This window comes from Oryzias latipes, chromosome 15, assembly GCF_002234675.1.
Source record: "Oryzias latipes chromosome 15, ASM223467v1".
NCBI lineage: Eukaryota > Metazoa > Chordata > Actinopteri > Beloniformes > Adrianichthyidae > Oryzias > Oryzias latipes.
In genome coordinates this window covers 24,844,136-24,863,783 of record NC_019873.2, presented here as the reverse complement: position 1 = coordinate 24,863,783, position 19,648 = coordinate 24,844,136, and the positions used below count along the sequence as shown (strand labels likewise).

Below are 19,648 nucleotides of genomic sequence, written 5' to 3'. Positions count from 1 at the left end.
TCTGAATTATCAGGGGATTTTTTCTATTCTCCTAATTTGGTTGGCCAGAGGAGAAGTGAATGTTGGCAATATGAGCTTTCCAGAATAGAAAATTCCCTAAAATGCTGAACAAGAAAAAAACACTCCGTTATGAGAAGAAAGAATTCTGACCCTAAAGGGGTTTCCTCTGGCATAATCCAATAATGGGTTGATATGGTAAAAAATGATTCTGTCAGCCATTCGTTTGTGTAGTCTGCATTAAAAATGTCTGTGTTTCATTACATTTATTAGGACTTTAACGTCATATTTAAATTGATTTCTATCAATATCATTCCATATATTTAGCATTTAGCTTTTTGTGTTTGTGCACATATTTGTCTGCTGGTTTTCAAAACAAAAGAATTACATATATTTGTAACATAATTAGAGACTTTATGAAGCTTTAAATTTAGTAAATATGAAGATTCACCAGATTTAAGCAAATGTTCCCTGACCCAGCTTCCCAGTGATGTCACAGAGAACAAAATCCACCCCATAGGTGTCTTTGATAATTTAAAGACTTTCATTGGGTGATTTTTAAAAGGGTAACTGTGTCATATAACGACTCCCTTTTGGCTTTTCCTGAAAACCCAAGATTAGGCTACATTTATGGACAGTCACTCTCGTTGAATTGTTCAAGGCTGCAATCACTGCAAGACGTTTTCAAAAACTTTAGCTGAGCCCAACTCTTTTATTTCATAGGAGCTGTGCTCAAAAACTTAAAATTACTATACAACAGGTGTCAGAGGGAAAATAACCACTGACCCAACTGAAGGCTTTTACTAGTGGTCTGTAAATCAGAGCTGGTTTGGGAAGTCTCGACTAGCTGTAAGTGGTACGGTATTGATTCAGTAATCCAAAGCCATCTCCCAAGTGATTGTGATTTATCTGTCACATTTTATTATGGCTTCTGTGCTCCGAAACTCTTTTTCCCTTTCTTTAATACAACAGAGAGAATTTAACCATTTGATGTGTCATCTTTCTTGGCAGAACGGATGGGACTCCCCTGCTGTAAACTTTCACAAAATTAGAGAGCTGAGGGAAAATCTTCAGTCAGACGTTTGATGGGAAAGAACAAATATGCAAACATAAGTAAAAACGTATTAAAAGATTTGTGATTTTTTTTTTTTAACTGCACTTTTTAGTTCAGCCAACTTAAACGCCTTCATGCTATATGTTGCTAATTTGAAACAAACCATATAATCTAGGACCACTTTTAATTTAGCATCACCTAGAATGCCAAAAACATTGAAGAATATATATATTTTTAACAAAACTGAAAACAAATACAGGTTTGAAGGGTTTGAAGAATGCTACGTTAAATAATAAATTAAGTGGGGATGATATGACTTCATATAATCTATCAAAAAACTTACATTTTAACAAAAATATAGTTTTCTTTTATGTTTTCTGACTTCATAATAGAATTGTGCTAATATGTAGTTGCCAAATCATTAATGGACTTTTGACAACACTACTTTGTAAATATACATATTTGTGGGTTTGCATAACTTTTTGTGTTGATGCATAAAAGTTATGTTTGTAATTAGTTATTACTGTCTATGAGACCAAACTGAATAAATTATTCCAACTCTGAAGTCCCTTTTTTTGTATCTATTCTTTTTGTGTTAGTTCTTTTTTCTGCAAACCTAAGGTAAAATCATTCATCATACTGAGTGGTTGCTGAATAGTTTCTCATTACTTGATGATTACCTCACAAAAAGCTACCTTTTGTTTTCTATCCTGCTGAAAAGTGATGCACCATGCTGAGTATTAAAAATATATTTCTTGGTTACTAAAAAAGTCTGCTAATTAATTTATCAATTTGACAAATAATGTTTCATTTTCTGCAGGGAAATTTCGATATAGTTCCTTAAAGGTCCATTGTGTAATATTTAGGATGATTCATAGAGAGGTTGCAATGAATAGCTTCTACTTTTCTTTCTTTCTGATTTTTAGTGCATATTGCTACGTTGCAATTATGGTTGCAGTTATTTATTTACATTTGCTGAATGTATTACCATTTTAGTCTATATCAGGATGGTGATAAAGGATGTGTAAACGTGATGGAGTTGGGATCTATAAAGAAATAATTTAGTTGGGTCTAATTCTTCTGCTGCCATTGACCCTGTTTCCTTGAACCTTTCTTCTTGTCTGTTATTTTATGGTTGTTCAGTCTAATTTGGTCATACAATCTTGAATGAGGCAGATGCACTTAACCGATTCTAGCCTTGGATGTTAGATGCCTCATAATGCCATCCATTGTTATTTTTTAATTGTTCAACTCCTTCACTTAAAAAAAAAATCCTTGATATTATTAATCTTTTCCTCCATCTTGAAGAAAATGCTTTAGGAGGTCTCACCAAAAACCATTAAAGTGCCTCTCCTCAGCCTCCTAACATATAACATCCAAAGAGACAACAGGGCACTCCCAGGCCTGCAAGTCCTGAACCTACGATAGGACTTTTTTCTGATAAGACCTGGAGAAATATCTTCCATCATCCAGACAGCACTGGGACCCGGTGCCAAAAATCACCTCTGTAACTCGCTTCCACACATATCCTCCCTAAGAATCCGAGCTCTTCGCTGCAGGTGACTTGAATCATCTTTCACATTAAAGTCCACTCTGATAATCTTTCGATAATTTTTTTTAAATCATTCCCAATGGTCTTTTAATTAAGATTGTGTTGTTTTTACCCCAAACCAGAAAAACTGTGTTGTTTTCTGGGACATAGTTTCTGCAGAGTGGCAGTAGTTCATTAGACATTCTACTCTGAGTTGCGGGTGGCACTGTTGGTGCGTAGCAACCCCAACCATCCTTTCCCTCTTGCTAACAGCTTTCTGTTTTTATGCACACCTCCCCTTACACCCCGACATAACAATACTGGTTAAACAAAATTTGATTGAAATTTTGAGTCAGATGCCAGCTCAGACAAATAATTTGAATATGTATGTATTTTGTCGTCTACAAGTGACCCAGGGAGCTTGTGGGCAGTGTATTTTTTACATCAAAATAGGTTATTTTCCAAACTGTATTTTTTCATCTGCTCCTGATTCACAATATATTTTTTTCTAATAAATAAAATTATGTATATTTTACCTCAAACCAAAGAGACCACATAATCTATTTCTGATATTTATCTGATACACTGATGTCACCATGGGTTCTTTTGGGTTAAGCTTAATATTTTTTGGAAAAAAAAGCCACAGGGACATATTAAAAACACAGAAAACAAGATTTTCATTGGAGTGTGTCTTTAGATTAATTTCAGCTTGCAATTTCTTCTTTTGCTTAGTTCTATTAGGTAATATTTCTTTAAAAAAAGAAAAAAAAACTAAGGTTTAAACAAGGATGAAGTAGTTTTCTGACAGTTTTGCCTCTGCGTTCTATTATTCTGTGTCACAACAACCTGCATCTCAAACCCCTCTATTTCCTGTTTCATTCTAATCTAAGGGCAGTCCATTACTTTCAAGCTGAGAACCATTCTCCACCTTGGAGGTGCTAATTCTTATCACAGCTGGGCTAGACTCAAATCCAAATTTAACAGCGAAACTCCACCCCTATGTTTTTATCAAACACAGTTCTCAGCTATCAGGTAATTGGTCAAAATTTTAGTTATTTAAATTTCCGTCAAGCTTGACCGCCTTTAATCAATTTTTTCATACTCAATAGCGCTCCTGTTCGCTCACAAGGTCAGTTTATAGGAAACACAGACTGAGCTGACTACACACAGATTTAGTGGGTGATGTGAGACAGGTAAGTGTGAGGCAAATCACGCCTTTTTGGAGTGTTGAAACAGCCACAGTGGTGAGAGAAGTCTGGGAGGGAGCAAGTGCACTTCAGCTGCTCTTCTCGTGTTAGCGTCCTGGCATGATTACAAATACAGCTGTGCCTCATGCTAAAGAAAGAAAAGGCATTTTAAAGCTTTTGACTGATTGCTATGACAAGGACTTACTTATGTGTAAATGTATTAACTGCAAAACCAAACTCCAGATGACATTGTAAACACCCTTCTTTGCCTTAATGCCACAGGAAGATTCGGTTGTGCTGCAGAACTATGCCACCACGTCTGACAGCAGTGGTGATAGATGAGTTAAAGATGTGCTGCAACGCTGGCAGGCCCGACATGCTCTGAATTTGACATCAGCCAGGGTGTTGAGAGAAGAGGATTGCATGAAATCTGATTTAAAGGAGCACATGGTGATCTATGTGGCATCAAGAAGTTTTACTCAAAACTGATAATAGTGCAGCACTGGTAGAGCCTTGCAAATTAAGTTCCTCTGTGAGATTTGATCAAGTATTTTGATTGTAATCTCCATATACACAATATGATTGGGTCCAGGATGGCCATAAATGAACTCCACTCAAGCTTGTTATTTTCCTCAGAGAGGCAATTTACATTCCTGTCTTATTGATTTAAAAAAAAAAAAAACTTCCTGTATTCATTTCCATTGAACACTGTTTTAAAAAGGAATAACAAGTTTGACAAACATAGGTAAATGTTTTGGTGCTAAATCATGCTATGGTCACATACTCCAAAATGCCACTGCGCTGCAACCTAAATGCACATTTTTCAGCAAATTCGGCAGGTGGCCATGCAAGGAGGGCAGCAGTGTCATTTTTACGCAGCACGCTATGGCCGGGGGGGTTTTAAGAAAAAGCTAAAATTTTACGGCAACCAGACAATTTTTCACTAAAAGTTGACGTTGGTCAGTGGCTGCCAGGGGCACATTTGGAGATCGCGACGTGGCAGCCCAGGGACAGGCAGGTGGCAGGAAGGCAGCAATGCAAATAATTGACTGATAATAGCCACCCTCTGCTGCCGTCCCACTGCTACCATCCAATTGTCAGAAATTGGACAGTAGCAGTGCGGGCACTCGACAAGGATTATTGACAAGCTCCTAAGGTCATAGAAGGACACTAAAAAAACACACAATTTTCTCTTCAGAATCAAGCTCCTCTTCACTGTGCAAAGAATGCTCTTCCCCTGCGTCTGCCACCGAGGCTTGCTCAGACTCTTCATCTGATGAAGAGTCCTGCTGTAGTTGGACCGCTTGGACCTTCGTTTTCTTGGGCTGGAGCTTTGCTCTTGCTGGATTTCCTGGGAGACGTGTTCTATAAAAATTTGTAAATTTGAAAATTTACAAGATTATAATGTGTGCTCAGATCTGAGTTGCGAATGACTAATGGTGCAGAATGGTCCGTTGTTAAATACTACTGGGTGACGCCCGGTGGACTTGATATGGACAGCCGCTGGGCGGAGACATTTACACATAGTCCAATCAGAGTTATTGCAGCCGGCGATCTGGGTGCCAACCACCTTGTGCTCAATTTCATAATGACGTCATCCCCACCTAACTTACTGACGCCTGACTGATGTCATCTACATTCATGACTACGCCAAAGGTTTTTAAAAAATCGGGCAGTGGCATGAGATCTTGAAGATTCTCCAGACGCCTCTTCATTGTGGTGGAAGTTGTATTTGTCACCATAGCGTTAGGTATGGAAAATTAAAAGCTACATTTAACAAAACGTTTAGATGTAGAAAAACTGAAAGAAATAAAAAAAAAAACTAAAATGTTGGAGATAAATAATTACCCAGTAACCATATTGCCAATTAGTTTGTGTAAATACAAACTATTTCACTTTGACTTAATAAATAAGTTGCCAATGAACTGTGAGGAGTGAATTGCTGCAGCCTTTTCCTCAATAAGGACAGAAGGCTTTGAGCAGGCTGACAATTTGGCAAAAGAAGGCTGAAGAGTGATTGCTTCTCATTTTATATTGCGTAACACTTCTGAATAACCAACACTCCATGGAAACATGCAGGCAGTAAAGCACATGTCAGCTATCTTAGTTGGTGATGGTCATTGCCAAAATAACCCATCCTGCATCTGTCAAGCACTAAACCATGATGTCGCCGCCATTAGAAAGACTATTTATAAGAGGCAGAATTAAACCTGACAAAGGAAAAGTGTATGAATAAACCAACAGTAACAAACTCGACTTATAAAAGTTGAAATGTTTTTCACCCGTTTTTATTTCAACAAAGCTGTGAATCCTTCAAGGTGCATAGAAAGATTTTTGTCAATGCTAATATCTCAGTTAAAAATAATTACTAAATTTGTTCATGCTAGTTTTATTTGTGGTTTTAATTTAAGTAAATTCGATTTTTTGATAGAAAAGAAAACTGAGACAAAGACGTAACAATTTGCATGATATGAATGAGTTGTTCATAACATTTACTTAATTAATTGCTAATTATTATATCTTAACCAGCATAATTTATTCTTAACCCTTGCTGCTTTTTAGCTTGATTGTAGCCCATTTTTAATAAATAAATGAATAAATAATGTAATAAATGTGGAATTCATGGCTGTAAAAATTTGCATTCTTGATTCATTTCTGTGTAGCTGTCCTATTCATTTTGATTTTTGATCAATTCTAACTTAAAATGCACTGACTTTCAATGAGACTCCCTTTATAAGTAACACCTGGAGATATGCAACTTCTGTTTAATATATTACACTCCCCTGGAAACCATGAATTTATTACTGGGGGACACGTAGGCCAAACGCAATTGTTATATGATGCTGATCATGTATGCTGCCCTAGATTCCAGTTTGCTGTGTAAGTTTAATGGCAGCATCCATTACAGCTACATGAGGACACTTGCTATATACCCCTGCTGAGAGACCAACAGTGAGAACAGCTCCAGAGGTCCCGTGAGACAAAAATTGGATATTTGCCCCAACTTTACCGCACAGACAGTGTTCCTGAGTGACAGACTCATTTGCCAGGTTTTGTGGGTGTTTATGCAAATGCTTCTCCTCTGTGGGCTGAAATAGCCATTCAGTGACAGGCCAAAACTAACTAGGTTGAAATGCAGAAGCCATGCAAGTGAGAATCTGAAAGCAGCACATAACTCACATTAAAGTCTCAGGCTCCACCAACAAAGATTTGATGGAGTACTCCACGTTAACGCACCCAATGCTGAAATTTGGACATGATTCTTTTAGCTTGAAAAATAGAAAAAGAAGGCCGAGTGTTTATTCGCTCAAAGAGCTTCAAAGTCTTGCTGTCTCTTCAGAGCTGCAGGGCACAGCTAGAACAGACTCACACAACAAACTCCTGGTCATGTTTTCTTCAGGATGAATAGCACTTTCTGTGAAGCTTACTCAGAGCAGTGTTGAATTTTAAATGAATCTGTCACATGAGAGTCACAGAAGCGGGTTTTTAGACTTAAAATCTTCTCTATATTGATCAAATTTTTATTTCACCTCACATGTCTGTTGGGTGTGATGAAATCAAGCTCATATTGTTACCTCTTCAGAAATATTTCCGGTTGTTGAAGAGGGAAAAGCTTTATAATTGTACTGAATTATGCACATGGTAGTAATTTAAATCCAGTTAACTTGTAAAATTGAAAAAGGAGCCAGTTGTCTTCACACAAACAGACTCATTCCATGCTGTGTTTGCATTCATGCCAAAGCTGTTCTGATATTAATTTTAAAAAAAGCTCACAAAGCAACTGATTTGATAATGTATATCACTAACTTATCAACCTAAAAATGTCTGTTATAAAGCGAGACTCGCAACTACAAACATTATAATATTCTCCTTAAAAAACTTTATCTGTAACACCTGCATTTATTTACCTAATGCAAACATTCTACATTTTCTGTACATACTAAACTAAGATGGAAAAATTGTTAGATGTATATTAAAAGTACAAATGTTATTTAATTTAGCTAAAAACACTCGCTTTTTGAAAGCGCATGCGCTGAAATCTATCCTGTTGAATCTTGTCATCAAAGATATGCATGCATCAATCATGTACACATTAATAAAACAGCCATGCATATTTTCACATTGCTTATGCAAGATTTTACAGGTTAAGTGCTGCAAATATTTTGGGTCAAGAGGTGTGGCTATCTCAATTTGTTGGATGAGAATCATTGCATAACCCATTACTCTGATTACAAACCCTGCTGTAATAGGACTTCATTAAAGACCATAACTGTTGCTCACAATTTTTATTAGAACTGTGTTCATTTCAGGCCATAAAGTTAGAAAGAGGGTTCATAAATCTTTATGACAGTACATAGATATCCAAAATAATCTGTGGTTTGAACCTATAGTTCATCAAATCCAGGTTACAATTTAATTAAAAGTATCTAAAATCAATCAATTCCTTTATTTTCACTTATTGCGACATTAGCTACAATACTTTGAGAATGTTGTGAGTTTAATAATTTACTTCATGTATTCTGATTTGCTTCAAAAAGATTTAAGATTTAGAGACAACATTGTTTCAAGAAATATTTTGACTTTGCGCCAGAATTTTCTGACCAAAACAGTTTAACAGTTTTAGAAATAATCTGTTCTTGTATTTGAAACATGAATCATAAATGAATCATCACATCATGTCCTAAATGTGTGAATAAACTCCTGAGTGATCCTAACAGAAGACTGACCAAAGGGTGGATGCTGGCTCAATACATTCTTTTTGTGACTTTTGTATTTAAATTGTAAATCTTCAAAGTGACATGGCTGGAATAATTTAGCAAAGTTCACAAATCAGTGAATATTTGTAGTTAAAGAGCTTTAAAATGTAAAATGTGTACATTTTCAGGTTACTATTGATTAATGATAACAACATTTTGACTAAACACAAATGAATGAAAAAAAATTTAAAAATCAAATGTAATGTTAGTTTAAAAAAGCAAAAACTATAATACAGGAGTAAAGACAGACATCTACTATTTTTCCACAGGCTTTTATGTTGTTATTCATAAAACATTATACTATATTAGTTGAGTTTATCATGGAGAATGACGGTCCCGGACAAGCCCCCAAGGAGCCTCCTACATTTGATATCAACAAATACTCCGTCCAGGACATTTAAAAATAATGCTGACTTTAACTTTATTAAATTTCTTTTTTTAACAGTGTAATTTTCTGATGAGTGCCATATGGGTAAAATGGCTGCTAAATCTTTAGTCCATTTATTTTGCATTTGAATTCAAAAAGAAATTGTGAATAGTGAAATTATTTGTGGTTTGATGTTTGACCTCATTTTAGTGTTTACTTTTTTCTACAAATCCTACTGGAGCTGACTCAGAGTTTGTAACTGAATAAAGCATTTATCTCATTTTCAGGCCAACTTTATTAATAGGCCAACTTTCCTCAATCTGTCATTTGTGTGAAGGTGTGTGGATCCCCACCCAATTTTTTTAACTAATATACCTACCTCAGATTAAATTAACATATTATATCTGTGGTTGGGATGAAATAAACTAAAGTGCACCAATCAAAGAACTGAAAACTGAAACAAAATCCGCAGAGACTGACATTTTCAAAAGGACTTCTGGAGATTTCTGGGCTGTTCAAGGCATTTCCTCTACCTAATGACAAACAATGCAGGTCTAAGACGAAACACTTTTCAACGTTGTTGATGTGAGCTCTCTCCTTCCACGACTCAGAACTAAAATGGCCTCCAATTTTTTACTGAACAATGGGGGTGAGCATAATGCAGTGTGACTACTGAGTGACTTGACTAAGATCCAAAGTGAATAAAAAGGCCTCACTATGTGAAGCAGCGAGCCTGAGCTGCTGCCATGCTCGGGTCTTTGCCGGGTGACGGTGCTTCATAACGCTTCAAACACTTTTTATTTGCCTGTAAACTCTGCTGTCATCTTCCACATTGCATGCTGCACGTGTCGTCAGAAACGGTAATGATCAAGGGATCGTTTGCTTTGAATTTCCGCTTTTTTATGTTCCATTTCGTGTTTACCGTTTTATCTCTTTTAATAAACAAAATCTAGAAATCCTAGGCAGATAAACGGATTTTGGTTGATAATAAAAGAGAATATGAACAGTCTGTGGCGGTATTGTAATCTCTACCCTACTTTTTATACAAACAGAGAATGGAGAGACCTATTTTGCGGATTTATAAAATATTCATCGGAATATTTCGAGTTTCGCTTCTTTTGTTGCATCATGGGAACTGAAACAAATTATAGAGCCTCAGCTCCAGAGAGCAGCTTACTGTCACTCTTGCGTTTGTCAGTGTTTTTTTTTTCACTTTGACCTATAATTCAATCTCGCCACAGAAAAGGAAAATGGGTTTATATGTAGGCAAAGTTCTAAAAATACATTTCAAAAGAAATAAGTTGGATGACAAAAGTCACATTTCTCATTTGACTTTAAAAATACTTAAAGTGCATCACTACCTTTGAAGTGACAATAATTTCAGGAATAACAAGGCACCCAATTCTTTGAACCACAAAGGTTTGATACTGTGATTCCTGGTTTCTCGTGACCGTCACACTTTAAGTTTTCATTAAAAGCAAAGGGCTTGGAGGACATGTGACAAAGCCAAATCCCACAAAGAATGACCCCTTCTAGACCCCCATCCTTGGAAAATAGAGACTTCTGGCAAAAGAAGACTGAGACTCACTGATTCGTCCTCATCTGAGAGGAAGATGCATGAATGCAGCAACAAAAGAAGACACAGCTAAAGGATACTGCTTATTTCTTATAGAATGCTAAGAGGGAAAATATGTGCAGCATTACTTACCTAGCCTTTAAATCTAATATTCACTCTGTCCAAGATTCAATCAACTGAGTTAATCTGAGTATTCACTGGCTTCAAGGCATGAAAAACATCAGAGGATGAACACTGCTATATGACTCTGACATGCTAAAAGTCATCACCTCGCTTGATTGTGAAGGATGTGCAAGGAAAACCCACGCAAACAGAAAACATCCGTGAAAAAAGCAAAACAAAATAAATAGACGAAAGGAAATATAATAATCTGCCTTGCTGTGAGTGCCACTGTGCCACTGTGCTGCCCCCATTTACAACTCTTTATCCGTGAAACAGAGGCGAGTGGTAAAAATAAAACTGCATAAATGAGTCATGCGAGTTATACATCTGGATTTCTCTGTCGTTTGCCAATGGTATGAAGGAATGGCGTCCCCATTTTATATAAAAAAAAAAATCTTAAATACAGTAGTTGGGAGCATTACCCCTGAAGTGTTATTCTCGGTTAGCATAAAGCACTGCTGGGGTTTTTCAGGGGCATGGCCGGACTACACAACCTCCAGCCTTTCTTTTCTTTGATGTGCTCTGAAGCCATAATGTAAGAGGAGCTGAGAAGATCAAACACATGCAATTTTATCAAATGGAGCTCTTGTCGACTCTTTGTAATGCATTACTCTTCATCAAAAACACCCACTCTGTCACCATGATGCCACAGGAAACACAGTGCTCTTTTAAACCCAGTGGTGATCTCCCCGTTATCCAGATGAAAACGGATTTATTAAAACCTCCCATCAACCCACCCTATAAATAGAAGCTTGCGCAAAATCTTCTGAGAGGAAAAAAATAAGCTGTGCTCTTAAGCTGTTATTAACATGCTGATAGAAAAAAAAGTGAATTATTATTTTGAAGAGAAATTTCTGTGAAAATAGGCATAATGCTCCCTACTAGTAATTCTGACATGAACATGAAATTCACTAAATGATGAAACGACCTGACAAAATACATAACTGAGTCATCCTTGCTGTTGCTGCCATGCATTCCACTTGACTGCAGGCTGAATAATAATGATAATTTGCATCAGATACTGCATGTATTAGTGCTCGAGGGGCTGTAGTGGAAAGGCAGGAGCTTGAAATTCAAATTCAGAACAACTTTATTGATCCTTAAAAGGAAATTATTTAATAATTGGAAACATGTGTTAAATACTTGCTATTACAGCATATTTATTTATTTACTTTTTTTCTGAAAAATCCTATTTTTTTGTTCCAAAAACAAACTTATTAAAATGTGAGCACTTCATATGTCCAAAACTCAAGTGAAACCAACTTAGCAGCCACTATGCTGCCCTTTACCACCTACATTTTTTATTTAGTAAGAAAAAAACTCTCACTTATTTAGCTCTGATGTTTTTATTAGGAAGCATGCAATTCCTGCAAAATTCCCAAATGTTCCACCCAAAATGTAAAGGTTGACTATTTTCCGTTCAGTCTTAGTGAGCACCCCTCCTTTGTGCCTTCTGGTGAACACATTAAAGTAAGTAGTAGCAAGTTCCTCATAGTACTTTCTCTATTGCTTTGTGTTACAACAAAAGAAGCCATGAATGGAGAAAAAAAGGGCAGATCTAGTTTTAAAGGACAAAACTTTCCCCAGCTAGCTGGTGGTTCATCAAGAAAGAGCCATTACTCTTCTTAACTCAACTGTTTGGCATAGTTTTGCAGTTGCTGTGTAGCCCATATTTGAAGTCATGCATGTGTAAATGTCAGCAATGACACGCTTCACCTGCAGGCAACTGCAAAATGTTTTTGTGTAAAGCTTTTACCAAACATGTAATTGTTGTTCGGTTCCAACATGCTCTGAAAAGACGTTGCATTGCTCTATGGCAACACTGAACACATGCTATTCCTAAAGAACACCTTTAAAAATGCTTCAAGGATAATGTATTGTTTTTAAGTTTTGATTCTGTTATTTTTGTACAAAGTCTGAACAAACTAGACATTCATATATCCCTGATCCAAATAATTTGTGTGGAATTCATGCTAGCATTAAAATTGTACGCTGGGCTATGTACAGAAGACACTGACATCAATGTGTTGATGCACACAAGCAAATTTGTATGTACACCTTTAAGTTTAGAGTAACTTTAAGTCTGTGCAGATATATAAAATAGCCATTCAAGATTCACAGGATTTGAGGCATTTTCAATTCAGAATTTTTCCAGGGCAGTCGTGCTGCCCTGGTCTTTACTCCATCCAACTCGTCTCACAGCTTTGTTCCTAAAGTTGACACATTTCTGAGCCAACTGCAGTCCGCAAATCTGTGTGTGCTCTTTGTTTCATGGGCCATCACACTTCAAACATGCATTTAGGGCAGAGAAAGGAGTGACAGGCGTGCACATTTCATCGACATGTTTATCGTCTTAACTTGTGCAGAAACTAGAGTCTGTAAAATCTACAACTAACTTCAGCAAAAGGAGGAAGGTGATGGAATACTCACCTTCTTTAGGAGGACGTTTCACTTCTGCGCTCAGATTGCAGATCTGTCCTGCATGCAGTTGAGGTGACAAGCAGCCTTCCGTTTGTGGATTTAAAGGTAGCACCACGTTGTTGAGCATGAGCATGCTTTCTGATTCTCCATCACCCAAGTGCTGAGGACAGGTGCACTTTGTGTACACAATCCCACATGTCTCCACTGTCCCTTTCTCGGCCTTCAAACAGTTTTCTAGCCATGAGCAAAGTACTTGACACCCAAACTGGCTGGGGCTCGCCTTATTTAAGACCAAAAACTCCACGATGGACTTCTCTTCCTCATCCAGCTTCAGAGGCGTCAATCCATTGTAATCATAGGGGAAAACTCGCCGCAGCTGAACAAAATTCTTATCATACAGCAAAAATATGTAGTTATTCTTTGAATCACAGAGATAGACTATAGACTCATTCGCCTTCAGCAATTCATTAATTTTCTCATGAGAATAATGATCAAACTGATAAGCAAGCAAGGAGTATTCAGAGCAGCTCAAATCTCGCTTGAATAGCTTAAGGTAGATGCTGTATTTGGTAGGGTCTGGGTTCTCCAGCGTCCATGTACAGTTTGTATAGTTCTTGGGAAACATTTCAGTCACCGAATATGATCCATAAATGACCCCTTTGACCAAAGTGGAACACCAATAATCTTGGGCACCAGTTAATCCAAACATAACCAGAAGATAGGTGGAAAATATATAAATCAACAGGTTTCGAACAGCCTTCATCCTATGTCATTTGGCCTGCAGAAGGAGAGAAACAAAGAGAACTAAATAAAGGGATATAAACGCACAGATACTTCATATCAATTTTCACTCATGTATTGTTCTTGCAAAGTAATCCCTAGGAAAAGAGGGCACATTAACCTCAGAAACGTCTCTTTTGCAGCCCCATCTTCCCTTCCTTTTCACAAGCTACTTTGTGCAAACATTGCCACCTTGTGGTTGCTTCGACCGCATTTACTTTTTTTTATTTATTTTATTGAGGAAGGTGGGCGCATTAAATGTGACTCATTTGGGGTATTATTAATAAGGTTGTGTCTAGAGTGTCGCAATTCTTATAGATGCTGGATTATGGTTGCTTGGAATATCTGGCATCACAATAAAAAAGGTTTATTTATTTATTTATTTATTTTATAACTTGTGAGATTTTACGTATCAAACAATGTCATTTTAAAACGAGGTTTCGGCCTATCACTGAGGTTTTGGTTGTTTCGATGGGGGTGGGGGTGGGGGCTTGGGAGCAGTTTAATAATCATCATAGTGAGAAATTAGAAAAATAACAGCATGAAAACACATTTTGGTGCGTTTACGGGCGTGTTCATTGTTGCGCCTTTTTGCGCGCTTGGATCCAAACACGTGCCCCGAATTTGGCGCTTGACATATTTGATAATGCAATCTGATAAAGAGCCTGCATGCGTTTGAGAGAGCGCTTCAGTGTCTTTGCGCGTCTGCACGTGAATGTGTGTGTGTGCGCGCGCGGGGAGCTTGTGCTTGTGTGCCAGAGCGAGAGGGAGATGGAGAGAAAGCAATGCGATGTCCTGATTGCTTTAATCCTACAGGCAATGCAGCTGTGAGCAGAGTCACAGCAGAGCGTGCGTGTGAGCGCACGCTCGCGCGTGTCTGTGTAGGCGTCCAAATCCGAAGTAGGCTGTGGGAAGCAGTTTTTGTGTAAGAATAAACACATTCGTCCGTATGATCCAACTTCTCCTCTTTTAAATACAGAAAGAAAAAAAATAGTGTCACTCCAGACTGGAATAATAATCTTCATGTAAGGATTTGTGGAAGCGGAGCAGAGTTAGATCAGCTTTTGCCATGAATATATAAATCCACATGATCCAACCCTCCGCACTATTCATGGTTCCCGCTTTAGACCCAAATCAGTATTCTGGAGACGAGAAATTGGTCGTCAAGAGACCCTGATTTTATTAGGGGGCTACCAAGAGCAATTTAGTCTCAAGAGGTAATCTGAATATAGAGGCACGTTGGGGCTATATCTCATGCAGTGTTAGGTCGACCCTCGGCACTTTAAAGTGATTTTCCCCCCTTCCTTTTGAAGGGGAGATCGGCTCTTAAAAATCACCCTAGACTAATGCGCGAGAATAAACGCACAATAGCCACCAGGACAAATATTTCACACAGGAAGGCTAAACTTTAACTGAAAGAGGGTATTTGGATGCGTCTTCGTGCGTAAATAAAAGAAGAAGAACTATATTCTTACCTTACACTGCGGAAGCTATGGCTATTTCTCCAACATTGACCACATCCTTTATAAATAAATTCTGCAGAGCTCCAGTGAATCGATACTCCCCATTCCCGACAGCAGAAGTCCGGCGCAACAAGATGCCTCAATGAAAGGAAATAAAATGCGTTACACTCCGCTCTGCCGGCTCCTATCTCCCCGTTTTCCTCTTCATCTGGGTTTCTCCCATCAACACGGAGCGCAACAAACATGCGACAGCCACCGAGCGAAAGAAAGACACGGAGAGAGGAGGGGAAAAGAGACGAAGAGGAGAGGTAAATTCTTGGAGTGACAAGAAAGAACCGAGCAATCCTTACAGTAGAAATTCAATGGTTAGAGTCTGCGTCTGCGTAATTCCGACTGGTTCTTCTGCAAGTCGCGTTATGTTATGAGCCCCCCTTGCCTGGAAACAGGGGTAGAAAAAAATGACAGATCCGAGGCGGGTGGATTGGAGATGTAGGGGCTTGTGAGTTACAACACTGAGAGAAATAAACGCACTTTGCTTGGTGCTTGCAGAGCTCCAGGGGCAGGCTGCAATATCACGTCACACTCAGCCGCGAAGATAAAGCACGTACGCACGCTTCTTACTGCCGTTGCGTCTGGCACCACCACTTTCTTCCCTGCCATCCTCCTCCCCCTTTTACCCTTTTTTTCCTTCTCTCTTTTTTTCTTTAATTTATAATACAGCCTCTCTCTTTAATCGAGTCAAAAGGGTTTCCCCTCCTGAACTGGACCCTCTCAGTTGTGTTCAGACAACGCTGCGCTTTGGTGCGTAATCCAAGCAAGGAATATCATTGGACTTTTCTTGTCACCTTATTGTATTTATTCGGGGCTGGAGTGTATGATCATAACGCGAGAACTCGTTTGATGGGATAAATAATTGCTGATTTTCTTTTCCTGCAGAAATCTCTGCAGGTTTTTCTTTACTTCACATCCAGAAGAAACATTTTTGGGACATCCTTTGGAAAAGTTGCTTCAAGTTTTACTTTTTATATTATTTTTTTAACAGGTGCAGTTTCCCCTTCCCCATGTCCTTTGCCTTACAGCCGGTGAGCTGCACAGTTACATGTATGCTCTTCCTTAATTTAATGCTTTACGTCCGACAACCTGAGAGCCATTCATTCAACAATCACCAGTCAATTAAAGTCAATCTAAACCCCAGGGCTTTAGCCGTTTGTCTCTGACATCAATGGATCTGGAATGACCTCATGTGCCTACTAACTGAATTCATTGAAGGAAGGGAAATATAATGAATGCACATGAGGATGGAAAGTTTGACTCATCTGATTATTATTTATAATACTGCTTTTTCGTTCACAAAAATCCATTATGTGTCTTAAAAAGGTAGTATTTTGATGTAAAGCTGACAAAATACAATGTATAATCAAATAAACATAAAAATCTTTGTCTTGTTTAGAAAGGATGGAATGTAACGGTTCCCCTCGGTTTTTGTGGAGGGTTGGGTCAGCTCTCTAATCATTTTTGCTGTGAACAGTTAACTCTCATTAGCCTTGGCCTCTCTTTCAGGCCTTGACTGAATAGCTTCCATCTGAGCAGATGCTGCATGAAGAGCCTATTTGTTTATTTATTTCCAGGAAGTTTCAGTGTGAAGTGTTTGTGTGCCAGTCTTTCCAAAGAATGCTTCAGAAATAATCAGAGTTCCAGCCAAAGCGCTGGAAGAATTTGAAAAAAAAAATTGTTTATACCCTCAACATCCTGTACCATGCCTTGTTTACAACACCGTTAATCTGATGCCAAACTATAAAAGCAATTGGATTGGAGATTGGAGTTATTTAGCACAGTTGTTATTCGCGTGCTGTGACTGGTAGCCTTCTAATTCCGTGCTTCCTCGTGCTGTCAGTGGAACATCAAGTGTGACCCCAAGCCAGCCTACTTTTCATGGCTATAATGAAGACTTTGGCATTTCAAGAGTTTTTGTTTCAGGGCGTTAAGAGGTGAAAAGAATTTTTGTCTTGTTGAACAATGGGCATAAAATAATATTTCTCCACTGGCTCATGGGAAGGCCAAGTTTTAAAATATTGCCATCAATCTCCTCTTCAAGGACATTTCCTGAATCCAAATTTCAATCTGCATAGTTGTGATTTTGCAACACTAGGAAAAGTGTGTTTTTGTCTGAGACAGAAATAATGGCACAGCGAGGAGGTGAGAGCAGAATGATGTACATCAGAGTGCAATTATATGACAATGTCATCTTCTTCTATTCCTGCACTGACTGGTATGTAAAAAAAAAGCCAAATAAAACGCATTTATACAATGATGTGATGGTTATTGTTTTTTAGCCAAATGAATAAAAATATTACTGGAATGGAAAAAACTGCAAAGCTTATGTCCTATTCTGGAGAAAATGCACATTTTCATGAAAACCACTCAACATGCTCACATTGAGCGGATCAGTTTATCCTCTGCTAAAGCCTCCGAAGTGTTTGTGATTTTTGTTGTCAGTTGCAGAATCTGACATATTACTCCATCAACTCGAGAATCTGTTTGAGCGTGAGGATTTTGAATTATTCATGACCCCGGATAAAGGATAGCCCTATTATCACCTGCTTCCTTTTGTGAGTCTGTGCTTGCAATCAGATGTGCCAGTGTGACTCCAGGGCAATGGCAATCTCTGTTTGATATAATGACTGCGTTACAGCGTTTGTGGCCATAACAAAATTTAAAGTGATGACTGTCAGTCCATAGTGCATGTGATGTGCATCACTTACCAAGGGAAACCAGCTATTAGCCATTAATATAATAAGAGGGATTTAAGAGAGTGTTATGCACTATTTACTGTTATTGTTCTTCTATAGAGTTACAAAAGTGAGTCAAGCAGTGAATACCACATTTAATGCTCACCGGATTATACCATTGTCAACAAATGGTCAATTTTTAATATACAAGGCAGACCAAACTATATTATTCACCTTCCAGCACATCCTTTCAGGAGTGGCCACAGCAAATCAACTTGCGGTGATAAGCACAGGTGGTTTGGCTTAGATTTCTACACCAGATGCCCTGCCTGACACAACTCTGTATTTGATCCAGGCTGGGGACTGGCACAGGGTGACCCAGATTACATAGTAAGGTAGGCAGAGGCATAAAGAGTCTTGCCCATGGACCCACACTGGATAAAGCTAATCGCGCCCCCTGGGATTTGAACCCTGGTTTCCCGTGCCTGCACTTAACCAACTGAGCTATCCAGTCGCTATAAGGTGCATCGAACTGTAAGGCGAGACATAAGAGTCAAAAATAAGTCAGACAGATTTTATTCAAGATGGTCACAGACAGTAACCTTATTAGTAACGTGAAAAAAACAGACTGATACTGCTAAAAAAGTGTTACTGTGACAATGCTAACTCTCATCCTTGTAAGTAACCCCCCCCCCAAAAAAAAACACAAAAAAAAAACACAGACATTTTGACAGGACCTGGGTTCAACTCTAATAATTGCTTCAATATCATTAAAGACAATCAGATTGAATCCATATGTAAATTAAGGTGCTGCGGGTTACAAGGCACGCCATTGTTTTCTTAGAAAAATTTTAAGGTACTCAGGACAACAAGGAGTTTTACCTGCAGTTTTGCGAGGTAGTTCACGTCGCAATATTCCCAGAATAACGACAAAATATGTTTTGTTATTGGGAGAGAAACTGAATGACTTCATGCTAAACCACAAACTAGCATCTCTTATTTGTTTCTTTCTTGAGATAGTTTTTTTTTGTGTTTCCCCATGTGGAGTTGTGGAATGAATTGTTAACACTTTTTTTTTTTTACTCTATTCAGAACAGAGGCTTTGTGTTTCTTAAATGAGTGGATCTTGGAGCATTTTGTTGTCTCTCTACCACAATTTGTAGAAAATATTGGTGAGTTGGTGTTGTTTAGTAGGTAGTATTGACAAAAATGTTCTTTTTTTTTACCTCCTGCCACAAAAAAATAAAAATTAAAAAATAACCTGATTAGCCTGATATGGTGTGGCTGATTGATCAGTAATTCTTTAACTCTGCTCTTCATTGTTGACCTTTATGCAAGGAATAAAAGTAATGTCTATGGAGGTGTGAAGGTGTGCTATACATTGATATTAATGCATCAATAGGTCACTGAACTTATATGTAAGGGTTAATGGCCGACGAAGTATGCATTATCACTTTTTGGCGCACGCCGTGGAAGCTAGAACCGTCCGACGCAAAGCGGAGGTTGCTTCCGCAAAGTGCGTTAAAAAGAGATAAATGTATACTTCGTCGTCCATTAACCCGCTTATATCATGGTCACTTACAAAATAAATAAATAGTAACCAGTTTTTAGTCCATTACAGGCA

The 19,648-nt window shown here is 38.1% G+C and overlaps 1 protein-coding gene across 7 annotated transcripts in view; it reads right to left on the bottom strand.

Annotated features, from left to right (window-relative positions):
• Positions 1–16,957, bottom strand: part of adgrb3 (adhesion G protein-coupled receptor B3) — a 112,036-nt gene extending 95,079 nt beyond the window's left edge. The window contains exons 1-3 of one of the 7 annotated variants that reach the window (XM_023963025.1): positions 15,646–16,203; positions 15,308–15,433; positions 13,062–13,830 (exon numbers count right to left, since the gene is read on the bottom strand). In XM_023963025.1, the coding sequence (XP_023818793.1) occupies positions 13,062–13,815 (754 nt within the window). In that variant the 5' untranslated portion in view covers positions 13,816–13,830; positions 15,308–15,433; positions 15,646–16,203. Of the gene's footprint in view, positions 1–13,061; positions 13,831–15,307 lie in introns of all 7 variants that reach the window. The other 6 variants (XM_023963028.1, XM_023963027.1, XM_023963026.1 and 3 more) reach the window with 6 other exon arrangements.
• Between the last annotated feature and the right edge of the window lie 2,691 nt (positions 16,958–19,648).